The following is a 14,735-nucleotide window of genomic DNA, read 5'->3' on the forward strand; positions in this document are numbered from 1 at the left end:
CATGGCATAAACAAAGCTATCATAAAACAAAGGACAGTTATTAAAGTTAATACTTCCTGGGAGACCAGAAGATATCATACAATATCATTAACACTATTAAAGCTATTCTTTGGGGACTCATGAATATACTGCTAAAATACATGGGGACATAGGGACCTGATTCTCATTTCCCTGCTACGTTGCTCTGGTGCTGCACAGGGTATCAAGTTGGTGTAAGTTGTGCTGATGCAAGTTGCTTCTTACACTTGTGCAGCACATCTATCCTAGGGGTCTGTACCAGTCGAGTTATGTTGGCATAGCTACATTGGTGCAAAAAAGGTAGGGTAGGCAGGCCTCGGGTTACTTTGACTTACCAGCTTTTATTCTCAAGGCACTTGTTTTATGTGTCCTGTGAAAGGTTAGCATGTGCATACACTGGTGATTTGTATATCCTAAGCTAACAACTCATGAACCAAAACCCCAGAACTAGAGCTTCTCCCTCACCTCCTCCCCAAGACAAGAGGAATATTCAGATCTGGATCCAAACTTTGCAGGTTAGACCTATGTATACTGCAGTGTTAATGAAAAAATCCCACAGAGTAATTTTTTCATACTCTCAAACAATAGCACACCAACTCTTGTCTCCATGTCCATCACATGATGACACTGCATGTCCACTAATAGGTAAACTTATACTGTCCTACTGCAGTTATAGAAAAAAGGAAACCTAGCTATCTATTGTACAAAGAGAATTAATATTGAATGGGGAAAGTTGTAGAATCAACCTAATAATAGAATAGTCTTCATGTAGTTCATGGGCATTCTGACTCTCTTGCTGAATTATCTACCATGTGTCAGATTCCACATATAATACCTGCAGAGTCTGTAGTTTTTAGATCAGCAATTGATTCCTAATTTTATCCCTATAGCATACTTCAAAGCTTTCTGAGAGGGACAGTAGTACTTGGCCCTGATTCTCCATTGCTTTATACATTGTGTAGACATATACCTGAGCAGTGGGGGAGTCTAAAGTGGCTGTAAAATGCTACCAAACCAGAATGGTAGCATTTTACTCTCACATTGCCTGGTATAAATGACTGACTACACAATGGGCCAAATCCTCACTTGTGCCAAAGGAAGGGAATGTGGCTCTTAAAGCCATCCTCCCTGATCTAGGGAGCCATTTTGGACCTGGTGTAACTTGGAGCCGCCTAAGGACTGCTCTAAGTTACAGTGGTAGCAAGTGATCCTATAGGGACAGCTGTTCCAGCTGATGACTGGGCAGAATGCCATGTGCTCCAGCCTCATCTGGGCTATGTCCCAGCCTGCCTCTCCTGTGCTACACCCCCGTTTTTAAGTAGTCCTTTGGAGGTACCCATGAACTCTGCCCAGAGAGTCCAACTGAGATAGACTCCTGTTCAGAGACTTTTTGCCCTCTTCAAGGATCAAAGCACCTCAGGAAGTATTCACAGTGACACCAGGCAGCCTTTTCAAAACAGAGTAGGGATTATTAGTCAACTGGCGTTGACCCACTGAACGATTGCCCTAGCCAGTCTTCTGCTCAACTGCCTAGTCTGTGTGACTTCACCTGTGGCTAGTAGGGCCCCTGGGATGAAAAAGTAGTGGTCAAACCCAGGTCCCCCTACTAGCCATTGGGGAAGTTGCACAGACGAGGCAGTGGAGCACAAGACTGCTTAGGACAGTCATTCAGGGGGACTTTGGTACCCTGAAAGGGAAGGACTATAATGACCTGCCTGGAAGGCCAAGCAATGAAAAGAGAGCAACCTGAATCACACAGAGAGAGGCTTTTCATCTGGCAGCAGGACATGTGAACCATTGACAGAAGAGGGTGCCAGACCAGCAAAGAATTAATCGCCAGAGCAGCCAAGAGGAGGCAAGAGTGAGTGTTTCCTGTGACAAGACTAAGGATTAAGACCAATATGTAAATCAATGGAAAATCAGGCCTCCCTAGTCCTTCTTGTGCAGCTCTCGGCCAATCACTAAACAGGCTCTATACTTTTAGCTCCAGCTGAGATGGTTGCAGGTATACATCTCACAGTTCACTTTTCAGACACTAATTTTTGGATGTCATTCCATTTTGTTCTCAAGAGAGGATAACCAAGGTAACTAAGGTTTCAGAGTAGCAGCCGTGTTAGTCTGTATCCACAAAAAGAAAAGGAGGACTTGTGGTACCTTAGAGACTAACCAATTTATTTGAGCATAAGCTTTCGTGAGCTACAGCTCACTTCATCGGATGCATTCAGCTGTAGCTCACAAAAGCTTATGCTCAAATAAATTTGTTAGTCTCGAAGGCTCCACAAGACCTCTTTTTCTTTTTAAGGTAACTAAAGAGATACTTATACTTTTAGGGACTTTGTTCAAGAGGAATGGAGTACAGAAAGGTTAAATACGAGGAAGCATGTCATTGGCTGATGGTGTTCAAAACTGTGTGAATAATTACTTATAATTACATTGTTTGTGTTCTACATTCTTTCCTCTCTCAATAATTTCTCCTTGCTGTTGCTGTGGCTGAGACAAATCAGTAAAGCATACTTCCTTATACTAGTCACAAGGTATTCAAAATAAAATCTAATTGCCATATTTCCATTCATCTAAATGTGCATTTCATGCTCCTTGATCCCCTCACAGTGCCGGAAAATTAGTCTATACTGATCCCTCCTGCATACATGAACACCAGACTGAACTCCCCCACCCCCCCACGGTATTGTACAAAAAAGAAGCAGAGTGACTCTGAGTTGCATCAAATCTGTACAGCAAAAATACTGTTGCTGTAGGGTAGGCAGTGGAACACAACAGAAGTACTGAAGTGCCAAGGGAAAGTTGATAATTATGGTTAAGGTAAACTGCAAATCCATTACTGAGTTTTCCAGGATGGAGTGGATGGTGCAAAGCTAACAAGATATTTACATGGAGTTTATATAATTATGTTCCTCTTCTGCAACAAGCAGATGCCCTTTGACATAAAATGAGTGGAATGAGGAAACCTGAAGGTTTCGTGGCAATTAGGAATGACATTTGGAACTTGGCAGCTGTGGAATGATAGTAGGAAATTCCATTTGGGATTGGCAGTTGGGAAAGGCAGTTGGAACCAGGCAGTTGCAATAAAACTGTTGGGATTGGTAGCTGAGAAATGATAGGATGGGGATTTGGAGTATGACAGCTGGGATGAGCATACTCAGTGAAGTGAAGAAAGAAAGAAAAAGGGAGAGAGCAATAGAAGAAAGAGCAGAGGAAGGAAAAAATGGACTGTGAAAACCCTCTGGCAGATAAGCGCAGGTTTTGGTAATTCTCTCTCACTGCACTGAGTGAATGAAAGATTTTTATTGGAGTCTGATCCATCTTTGGTTAAAATCTAAAAATAAGAACGATTTCTATTAGTTCTCCCCACTGAATGAACTCTGCAACAATGTCCCAACACTCTGGTGGTGCAAAAGTGCAGGAAAACTGTTTAAATGACCATTGTTGAGGCAGTGAGCAATGGTAGCAAGAGTACCTTGTGCCCGAGCAATCCCTGCTGCTGGGGATTGTTGTTATCAGCAGGTGAAAGACAGAGCAGCCCTTGTATGCCCCCAGGAGTTGAGGGAGGGGATGCACAGAGGTACCCCATTTCTTGCCGGTGACAGACGGAGGGAGAAGGAAAGAGGTAGGAGGCTGAACTCAAAGACTATGTCTGTTGATGATGAGAGTGCGGGTAGGATGCTTCACACCAGCACATTGCATTGGAGCCTCCTGTGATTTTCTCCTGGTTCTGTTAAGTTTACAGCCTGCCTTATGTAGGAGCTCCAACTTATTAGACCATCATAATGGTCCCTTATGGCCTTAAAGTCTTTGAAGCCCTTACCTAAGCCAGCAGCATATTGGGAGCTCTCCAGGAATGGGGAACAGGGGCTGAAATAACCAAGACAGAAGGAGGGTTAGGAGCATGGGACCAATGGAGATTTCACTGCAGCGAATGTTACAAGTACAAGGGAAGAAAGGCTGGCTGATCCAAGTCAAACACTCCAGCTCCCGGTTTAGAGGCAGCTGCCCAAGTGCTGAGGGCTCCAGATCAGGGGAGCAGGATCCGGCGCCGGGTTTTGCAGTAGCTTCACAGGAGGACTGGAGGCCCCAAGTCAGGGGGACCTGATCCGGCGCCGGGTTTTGCAGTAGCCGCACGGGACGGCTGGAGGCCCCAAGTCAGGGGGACATGATCCGGCGCCGGGTTTTGCAGTAGCCGCAGGGACGGCTGGAGGCGCCGAGTCAGGGGGGCGGGATCCGGCGCCGGGTTTTGCAGTAGCCGCACGGGACGGCTGGAGGCGCCGAGTCAGGGGGGCGGGATCCGGCGCCGGGTTTTGCAGTAGCCGCACGGGACGGCTGGAGGCGCCGAGTCAGGGGGGCGGGATCCGGCGCCGGGTTTTGCTGCGGGCGGGGCCTGGCTCGGGATCGGGAAGTTGCTGAAGTTGGCGAGTGAGTGTCCGGGCCCCGCGTCGGCTCCGGCTTCTTGTTGCCCGGCCGGTGCATGATGGAAGCAGCATGGCCTCCCATCTCTCCCTGACCCAGGTAACTGCCGCCGGCCCGGCCGCTCGGGACTCGCCCTGCCGGGCCCCGGGATCCTTCCCCTGCGGGGGCCGAGGCCTGCAGTGCCCCTCGCGGCGGGGGGGTCGCGGCTCCCCGGCCTGCAGTGTCACTCAGGGGCTGGCGGCGCCCCGACCTGCCTCCCGCTCCGGGGGGAGACCAGCTGAGTCCTTCGGCTCCCCGTGCCGTTAACCCCCGTCCCACCGCGCCCCCCGGTAACCCCTGCGCCCGCCCCTCCCGTTAACCTCCGTCCCTCCGCGCCCTCCGGTAACCCTGAGTAACCCCTGTCCCACCGCGCCCCCCGGTAACCCCTGGCCCCGGGCCATGCTCTCCCCGCTCCGGGAATTTCCGTCCTGCCATGCCCCCCTCCCCCACCCCGGTAACCTGAGGTAACCCACGTCTTCTCCCTCCCGTAACCTCTGCGCCTTGTTGCACCCCAGCCCCACCGTGCCCCACCCCGGTAACCCCTGGCCCCGCGCCCTGCCTTGCCCCCCGCTAACCCTTGGCTACTCTTGCCTTAGTTCTGTGCCCCCTTCAAACTCCCACCCCCACTTTGTGCCCCCTTCCCTTGTTCTAGGCCCCCAGTAATCTCTCCTCTCGCTGAGTCCCTGCTTGATGCCCCGCTGTGTCCTCTGAGGAGAGGCCACTCCCGAAGTCCAAGCCCTGGTGGTGCCGGGGAGGTGAATGGTGGACCACACTGGCCCTGCCTGAAGCGCCGCCCTAGGTGTGGACTGTGCTGTGCAGGGCATGGGCCGGTTTGCGTTGGGCCGGGCGGAAAGGACTCCGTAGGGCTGTGCTTCTCGAGCAAGACTCCGGGGCCCCTGGGAGGCCACAAGCAGGCTGTAGGGGGTCCACCAAGCAGGGCCAGCATTAGACTCCCTGAGGCCCAGGGCAGAAAGTCAAACCCCAGGGCCACAAATCCTGCCAACTGGAGCTGAAGCTGCAGCCTGAGCAGCTTAGCTTCACGGGGTCCCCTGTGGCACGGGGCCCTGAGCAGTTGTTCTGGTTGCTACCCCCTAACTCTGGTCCTGGCTTTAATATGCAGAAAAACAGTTGTGGCACAAGTGGGCTGTGGAGTTTTTATAGGATGGGGGGAGGAAAGGCCTCAGAAAGAAAAAGGTTGAGAACCCCTCCTGTAGACAATAAAGTTGAAGTGTTCAGTATTGGGAACAATAATAGGAGGGGGGATGATGTATGTGATTGGGGGGATTTGTGTCTTCATCTGAAACGTGGAAAATTATGATAATCTGATGAACTAAAGCAATTCTCAGACTGTGGGTCATGACCCTGTTTTAATGAGGACGCCAGGGCTGGTGTTAGACTTGCTGGCTTCCAGGGCCGAAGCCTGAGCCCCGGGGGCCGAAGCAGGAGTTCCTCATTGCAGGAGTCAGACGGGTGGTGGCTCTTGTACTGAAGTGACTCTACAGTAGCATACTCCCTTGAGTTATCACAGTTACCAGTGTTGTTCAGTAATGATAACCTGCTGCCCCCTCAGACTGCTACATGGCATAACATTAGACCCAGTGTGTTGGTCTACAGGTGCCACTTCATGCATGTTGCTCAGTTCTTAGAAGCAGTAGGCTCTTAAAATCCATCCTGCTCGCAGAATTGTGGAGAGATGGTGTGACAGGCATATGTATGCCTAAACCAAAGAGAAAGTAGCAGTGACCTGCCTTAATTCTTGGTGAGTTGTTTTCCTTTAGCAATGTAATAGCCATAAACATACATTTAAGGTAGGCAAGAGATTTGGGTTCTAGCATTTCAACCTTTAAAAAAGGCTGCTCTTTGTCTTGTAAAAAGGCCTAGGTAACATGTTCAAAATTAGCACTTTCCACTGATTTTCAAGGCATGTAACAACCTTTGATTCAATGCGGGGTGGGGGGTGGGCAATGACTGAATCATATGCCTTTATGTTAGGTAATTGTGCCTGATCTTTCAAGCATGGACCGATCTCTTAAGCTGACCCCATTTATTAATTTCTTCTTCTTCTTTGTTTTCAAGCTATTACAACTCCTCTCTAAGCAATTAGCAGGTAGCTTGAGACTATTAGACCTTTAAAGGGTGGTATAAAAGTATTGACATTGATAAGTTGAAATATCATCTTAAGTATTCTTTAAATTAAGATAAGAATATGAGCATGTTACAGAAGAATAAACTCTCTAGGGGGATTGACCTGAAAAGCCTATTTTTTCTTATGAACTGTATTTTATTTACAAAGATAGCAAGATGATGATGGACTATTCACTTCAGGGTGAAATGGTTGGAAGCTGTTGTGCCTTTTGGTCTGGGTGTTTGGAGTAGTGGGTATTTGTTTGTATACTAGTTGAATATGGATAGCTAGAGGAGATAAAGGGCTAACCTGATGAGAGCATTGGAGCTTTGAGAAGTTTGGCAACTTTCAGGGTTTAGACAAACTTCTGACTAATGTTTTCATCTTCTAAATTTATTGCCTGAATACTGGTGAGAATTTCCAGTATTAGCAAGCCCTTGTATGGAGTAATGAATACTGTTGAGACTTATTTCCTACTGAATAAGATATGTATCGGAACTACTTGGCTTCTCTTTATTTTATCGGGACATCTGGTCACCCTAGAAGTGGCTAGTGATTTGGGGTACCTCCAATTTTGTGGTAAGTAACCTTAAAGATATTCAGAAAGTTCTGAGCTCCTACCCTCTGAGAATCAGGCCTATTTAAGGTGTCCTAGGGTGGGGACTCAAAGATCGCTGTTTTTGAAAAGTAAGGCCACTGTTTAAGTTAAAGTTTAAAAAGTGTCCTATGTGTGGTGTCACTCTGGGAATGGGAGGGGAGGAAGAGAGAGAGGAGGAAACTTGGAGTGGGTCGGAACTGGTTATTTAGTGAGAGAAATACAAATGTGTGTGTGGGGGGAGGGCAACATTTTAAAAAGGAAGTACGTTCAAATATTTCCTTTGCAGAAGTTAGTAAATATTTTTCTTTTAAAAATGACATGGCAAATGTGATTGTCCTGTATTGTGCCAATTTTGGAAACTATATTAAATTATGATGTGAAACGAGATTTTGTCCTACTTCAAGTGCAAATCTCAGTATAAAATTAAGTATGGTGTCACTGTTGCATTTATAATTATACATACACTTTGTGGCATAAAGCAGGTCTCTGGATAGGCCTGCTGAGTACAAACCTGGATGTGTAATTATAGAACCCTTGGATACCCTTTACTGTTGGAACACATAAGCAGTAGATTTCATGTTAGTATATTTCAACGAACTAGCTATGCGGTAACATGCACCTGAGGTACAGCTAACCAATCAACTTCCTTTTTCTGTATAACTCTCAGCCATGTCTCTCATACATCCAATAAATCTGCAAAATGACAATATTCAGAATTTTGCTTTACTATCTGGCATTAAGACTGTGTCATTTTGGCAAGAGTAAGGGAGAACCTGAGCAGTTTGTCTCTCAGTGAAAGTGCTCTGTGTCCACTGTGGAAAACTGCAAATCTCTAAGGTTCTTCCCCCCCCCCCCCCCCCACTATTAAAAGGTAAAATAGCCACTTAAAGTAGATTGAAACAGGAGAGCAAGTTGCTGAATCAGCCAAAGAGGAGAGGGAGCGGTGTCTCTGCTTTTAGTGAGCAGGAGCTGTGCTCGCCAACACACCCCTTACTTTAATCCCTGAAAACAATATTGAAAACTTTAGAACTGCTCAATATTAAGTAACATTTAGTCCACTTTTTCATTTTAGGTGGGCTTTATAGTCCAGCATTGATTATTGTGGTGGTATGGATGGGGGATTGCATAACAAGAAATCAAAACATGGTTACCTTGCATAAAAGAGATGAAGAATGTCATTACACTGTCTAAATTCAGTTGCAGAAATGCTCTAGTGTACTGTTCCGTAGGTGTACAGTTGAGTTACAGTGAAGTAGAATGAAAGTTTCAAATCTTTTAAATGCACTGTATATTGACATTGTTAAGGTTATAGTGAATCTTTACTTTGAATAAAGTTTTCTGGATTGGTTTGGTGTTGAGAATTACCTCTGGCCTATAAGAGGATTCCACTGTAACTTTTTTTAACCTTTTGTATGTAGCATAAAAACTAGAGAAATGGGCAAAAATCAATAAAATGACTGATTAGGAAAATGCAAGTGAATATATTTAGGAAAAATTAATTCAAGACAAACATGTATGAAGGGAACAAGAAAAATGGAAAGCAAAAATATTAAGCTGCCTTTCCCTAAGCCTACACAGGACTAAAGAACATCTTGAGGGTGGGGAAAATGGTCTACCCAGTCTACAATACTGTTCCCCTGTTGCTACCGCTGATAGGACTTCACTGTTACAAAAAAACAACAAAATTTAATTTTTTTTTCTGATGTAGACAAGGTCTCTGAGAGGATAGTGGACACCAAACTAGGCATGAGTTGTCTATCATATGACAGCAATAAAAGACAATCCTTCAGATATTTGTACAGTGTTCTCCAGACTTTATCCAAGCCAGACATTTAAATATTTGTAAATATCTTACAAGCACCTAAAGTCTGAAGAACCCTGTACAAATATTTGAATATTATAAGAGTTGCAGGCAAAGTGGAATTATGTAGCATTTTAAAAAGGGGGGTCTAACTAGGCTTAATAGGATGAAATTAGGAAGGGAAAATTTTAGGCTGAAAATCAAGAAAAACATCCTGAAGCTGAGCTGTACTTGGCTATGGTATAGGGTAAGGGAAGTGATGGGAAACCTTTTCTCTTTAAACGCTTCAAACTACAGTGCAAAACAATAGAATAGAGAACTGTCCTATGTTGCCAAGGAAAGAGAGGGGCTGACCTAGTGTTTTTTTTCCCCTTCTCAATTCTATAAACCTGTACAGAGTTGTACTAGAGAAGCCCAACAGAGTGTAAACACTTTTTAAAACTGATTTTTTTGGACTTGCAGTTAATTTCCTGTGAAGATTCCTCAGTTTTCATATGTCCTTCACTTGTATTGAGCCTAATTAATCAATGCATCACTATGCCTGAACAATCCACCACTGTGGAAAAGATATCTCAAGGGGGAGAGCCACTGAGAGGTTAATTCAGAAGACTAGTATATCAGGTCCCTTCCCTGAAGCTTAATATGGAGCCCCATGGAAAGGACAGAGAATCTGACTGCAGAACTGGTTCTTTCTTCCACTTTTCCCCTACGTCACATAAATGGAGAGCTGGCACTCTCATTGTTCTTTAGCGAATACTACTTTAGTGTTCTGGGTCTCTTTCAGCACTGGGAAAAGTAAGCAGTGTTCGCTCATTTCTAGATTATGCAATCTTGGAATGATGTGGGTCTGGAAGTACTAATATTAATCTCGCATGCCTTCACGTGGAGGCAGAATATAGTATTTCAGTCTCACATTGAGATAGATGGAGAAAACTGCAAAATATTAGCTTGTTTGGTTTCTTTTCTTTTTTCATGGGTAGATGGTGTTGGTGTTTCTTTGCTTCCTGTTAGAGGCTAAAGGGGAAAAACTGTTTTAATGACTTAAAATACATCCCTATGTAATAGTGGGGGTGATGGTGATGGATTAAAAACATGAAAGGATATAATGGGCTGGTTGACTGAAGCCAGAAAGACAAAGAGACAGATGGCTATAAAGCTGGCCTTCATTTCCTAGGTTAGGACTCTGTAAGGGCCAGACATTCTCAACACAAACTGTAATCTTTGCAGGGTAATTACTGGAACAGATGTTAATGTAATTAATTTTTAATGGAATTTACAATGGTGTATTTTAATTTTTTATGTGCAGTGGAATCTGACTATTCACACTGAAAATGAGTCCACAATTTGTACTCTGCAACTGTATGTGCAAATTCCAGTTATGTGAAGAAGTGTTACCCGGCAAAATTCCTAACTGGCACTGAAGAATTCAAAATACTCTTATAATATATTGATGTAAGGAAAAAGTTAGTCAGGTCATCTTCTGTAACTCACCTTTATTCTCAGTATTCCTTTATGGGAAAACTATGAAGTCTGTTGCCAGTAAAATGAAACTGTCTTCCAAACTATCCACTTTCACGGGAAATTTCATTGTACTGTGGTTGTACTAATGTTATAATGAAAATGAGCCCCAAAATCGGAAATCTAGAGAATTTTTATTGGCTTGTACTATGAGTGTTGAATAAAAAGATTATTTTGAATTTGTAAAGTATTTGTAGTTCCAGGACCTGAACATGCATGTGTTTCCTGTCCAAGACTAACAATGATAGGTTTGGCTGGAATAGTGTTTTGCTGAACAGAAGTATGACTTTGTTTTGTAGTGCATCTAGATGGCAGATTAATGGTCCATTTCTTGGGGGAAGGAAAGGGGAGATGGGACAGGAAAGACAAATGTAGACTTGATGCTTTAAAACACTTTCAGTTTTGTGGTTTTTATTTCTTTGCACTCACTAGCTAGTTTTGTTCCAGAATTTTGTTTGTAATTTTAATTTGGCTGTATTTGCAAACTATTTTAGGGTTCCTGTGGATTTGACCCAAATGAGATAGTAAGATGTTTAAGAGGGACGTCTCTGTATTATAAAGTGTTTACTTGAAGCAACACAAATGTAGCCACCCAGATTTTAGGCTTACTCATTCTGACAACGGGGTATTTAAAATCTTTACAGGCAACATTTTAAGCAGTCTGTTTGAAACTTGACTAGACTAGAAAACATTGTATATGGAATACAAGTATAACACCACATTTTTTAGCTGCAGTTAGCAAGAAAGATCCAATTTAGCTGTGATCAGTGTGGAATAGTGAAAACTTTTCACATTACTATATTCTCTATTAACATAAATACTAACCACTCTACCCGCCTGTCATGCTGACCAATATTGTCTCATTGTTTACCTGTACTCCCCATCTATCTGTATCCATCTGTTTCTTGTTTTGTACTTGCATTGTAATTCCCCTGAGGCGGGGACTGTGTTTTGTACAGCATGTAACAGCGGAGTCTTGGTCTATGACTAGGGCTCCTAGGTGCTACAGTAATAAAAATAATACACTTCTATAAACATTTTCAAATCTCACAGCAGTGAAGTTCTCTGAGCATTAGTTCAGAAGTAAACTAGGCAAGCTTTCATTAAGCCAATAGAATTAACAAACAGTTTATAAATTGCTTGAAGATGGTGCCCCTTGTTAGATATTTGCTAGCAGATTAAGTGGGAAAGGAAATTGATAGTAAATAACATCAATGATCTAACACCAATGTTCTAAAAACATTCCTTAAAGAAGTCAGTGTAGCAACATTCTCCTGTATGTGTTGTCTTACATTCCCTAAGTCAGTTTTAGATTCCTTGAGTCAGTTTCACTTAAATCCTAATGGGGAACCTGGCCATAAAAAGATCTGAGGTAGCGTGATACTGGGTGACAACTCTGGCTATTGCTGCAAACACCTTCAGTCCAAACCCAGTGGTCTGAATTCAACTCCTGCTACAAATAGTTGGGTTATGGAAAAGAAAACAAATATTCAAATGTTAATACAGTAACTCCTCTCTTAACGTTGTAGTTATGTTCCTGAAAAATGCAACTTTAAGCGAAATGATGTTAAGCGAATCCAATTTTCCCATAAGAATTAATGTGAAGGGCGGGGGGGTTAGGTTCCAGGGAATTTTTTTTTTTGCCAGACAAAAGGCGTTATATACATGTTAATCAATTTTAAACGAGCAATTTAATACAGGTATAAGTATTAAACAATTTTAAAGAAACAATTTAATACTACAGTCGTCATTGCTGAGTATGAAGCTTGGTTGAGGTGGCGGAATCAGAGAGTGGATTGTCCTGCTGCTCCTCTTGCTGTTCTTGCAAGCACAGGCATCGGCTTTGCCGGGGTTAGGGGGCTCAACTCTCGGCCCGCCCACTCCACCCCTTCCCCCAAGCCCCCACCCTTAACCCGCCTCTTCTCCCCCTCCTTCTACCTCCTCTCCCTTTACTCCACACGCCATGTCCTTGCTCCTCCCTCCCCTGCCTCCTGCCCATGGCAATCAGCTGGTTTGCGGCGTTCAGGAGGCAGGGGAGGTGGGGGGGAGCCTGTACGCCGAGTCCTCGCTCCTCCCTCCTGAACGCCACAAACCAGCTGACTGCCGTGGGCAGGAGGCGGGGGGAGCAGGGGGAAGGTGCTGATCCACGGGGTCCGCCAGCTGATAGGGGGGCTGCCAGCTGTGGACAAAGGCAGCCAAACAATGTTACAGCGGAGTATTGCATAACTTTTGAACGAGCATGGTCTATAATGGAGCAGGGACATAAGATAGAAACAACGTTAAGCGATAGGACGTTAAGTGGGGAGTTACTGTACTTCCCAAATAGTTTGCTTAATAACTCAATCATTTTTATTGATACAATGTTCTCCAGTTGTCTATTTCTATTTGTTTTGATTCCTGAGCCTCACTTTTTGGGATAGCATAGTTGGTCCCCAGTAGTTGGATCTCTGAACAAGGAAACTTTGTCCAGTCATCTGTTTCTACTGTGGTCAGGAAAAGTGGACTTTGCATACGTTCTTCACCAATAAACAGCAGTACACCAAATAAATTCTTTACTCTTTTAATCAATTTCTCCTTCCAATGGAAACAACCCAGCAAGGCCCCAAATATTGGCTAACCACTGGGCCAAAGAGGCTACAGTATAAAGTGTTATTACAAGAGAGATAGATTTAAACCTATAATACCCATTTTGTAATATACTATAGTAAAATATTTCCTACAATTGCTTATGTATTTTTGCCAGTGTCCAGTTTGTATGCAAGTTTACAAGACTTTTAAATCTGAAATTAGAAATAAATGCTATAATTATACAATATTTGGGTCAAGTCTTAACTCTCATATGCACGTATTTGAGGTTGCAAGATCAGCATTGTACATGGAATGAATAGTATTTATGGTTTGTTTTCAGAGGAAATGGTTTTTTGCTTTCTTACTGATTTGTGTAGGTGCTAGATTCACAGTGTAATCGGCACTCCCAGTTAGGGGTAGCAAATATAATCCATTATCCCTTTGTTGATAATACTAGTCGTACACCTTACAAAAATGTGCTCGATCAGCGTGTCTTAGGATATGTCTACAGAGCTGCAGGTGTCTAGTTGCTGACCAATGCCAACCAAATTGGGCTTGCAGGCTCATGCTACGGGGCTGTTTTACTGCTGTGTAGACTTTTGGGCTTGGGCTGAAGCCTGGACTCTAGGACCCTGGGAGGTGGGAGGGTCCCAGAGCTGGGCTGCAGCCTGAGCCTGGAAGTCTACACAACAATGAAACAGCCCCACAGCCCAAGTCCCTTGAGCCAGAGTCAGCTGGCACGGCACAGCTGCAGGTATCTAGTTGCTGTTTAGCCATGGCTTTCAGGGCATAAACATCTAATAAAACCTACAATTTTGCTCCTTTCTTCAGGATAAAGGAAGGGCAGTCCCCAAAACATAATAGCCCTCTCCTGCCTCCCCAACATGTTTCAGACAACACATAGAAAAAGAGATTTGCTTTGCCCCAGAACCAAAAGTCACACAACTCAGACTTTCTTGGTCAAGTAGGGGAGGTGAATTGAAGGTCTTTTCCTGAGAAAAAAGAGAACTGGATAAATTCTGGATAGTTTCATGGAGATTAAGTCCATTAATGGCTATTAGCCAGGATGGGTAAGGAACGGTGTCCCTAGCCTCTGTTTGTCAGAGGGTGGAGATGGATGGTAGGAGAGAGATCACTAGATCATTACCTGTTAGGTTCACTCCCTCTGGGGCACCTGGCATTGGCCACTGTCAGTAGACAGGATACTGTGCTGGATGGACCTTTGGTCTGACCCAGTATGGCCACTCTTATGTTTTTAGAATATCATTTTATGGTTTGTCTTCATTGTGACATTCGCTCAGGCCAGCCTAGCACAGGTGGAGCATACCCACTGTAAAACCCTGCCTGTGCCAGAAGTGTGTAAATTATACGCACAGTGGTGCTGTACTAACTTGTGTACTGGGATAGATTTCTGATGGGGTATCCTGCAGTTCTTAGTGACGCATTTAAACTGCGCTACCCTATGTACTCTGACACGTTTCAGAGTAACAGCCGTGTTAGTCTGTATTCGCAAAAAGAAAAGGAGTACTTGTGGCACCTTAGAAACTAACCAATTTATTTGAGCATAAGCTTTCGTGAGCTACAGCTCACTTCGTCGGATGCTTATGCTCAAATAAATTGGTTAGTCTCTAAGGTGCCACAAGTAC

General features: G+C 44.2%; 1 protein-coding gene across 1 annotated transcript in view; it reads left to right on the top strand.

Annotated features, from left to right (window-relative positions):
* Positions 1–4,384: 4,384 nt before the first annotated feature.
* The window catches only part of EPS15 (epidermal growth factor receptor pathway substrate 15), a 113,761-nt gene continuing 103,410 nt past the window's right edge, over positions 4,385–14,735 (top strand). Inside the window, exon 1 of the mRNA XM_074961753.1 lies at positions 4,385–4,539. Within this exon, the coding sequence (XP_074817854.1) occupies positions 4,513–4,539 (27 nt within the window). The 5' untranslated portion in view covers positions 4,385–4,512. The remainder of the gene's footprint in view (positions 4,540–14,735) is intronic.

Source organism: Natator depressus, chromosome 8 (genome assembly GCF_965152275.1).
Source record: "Natator depressus isolate rNatDep1 chromosome 8, rNatDep2.hap1, whole genome shotgun sequence".
In the NCBI taxonomy this organism is placed as follows: Eukaryota; Metazoa; Chordata; order Testudines; family Cheloniidae; genus Natator; species Natator depressus.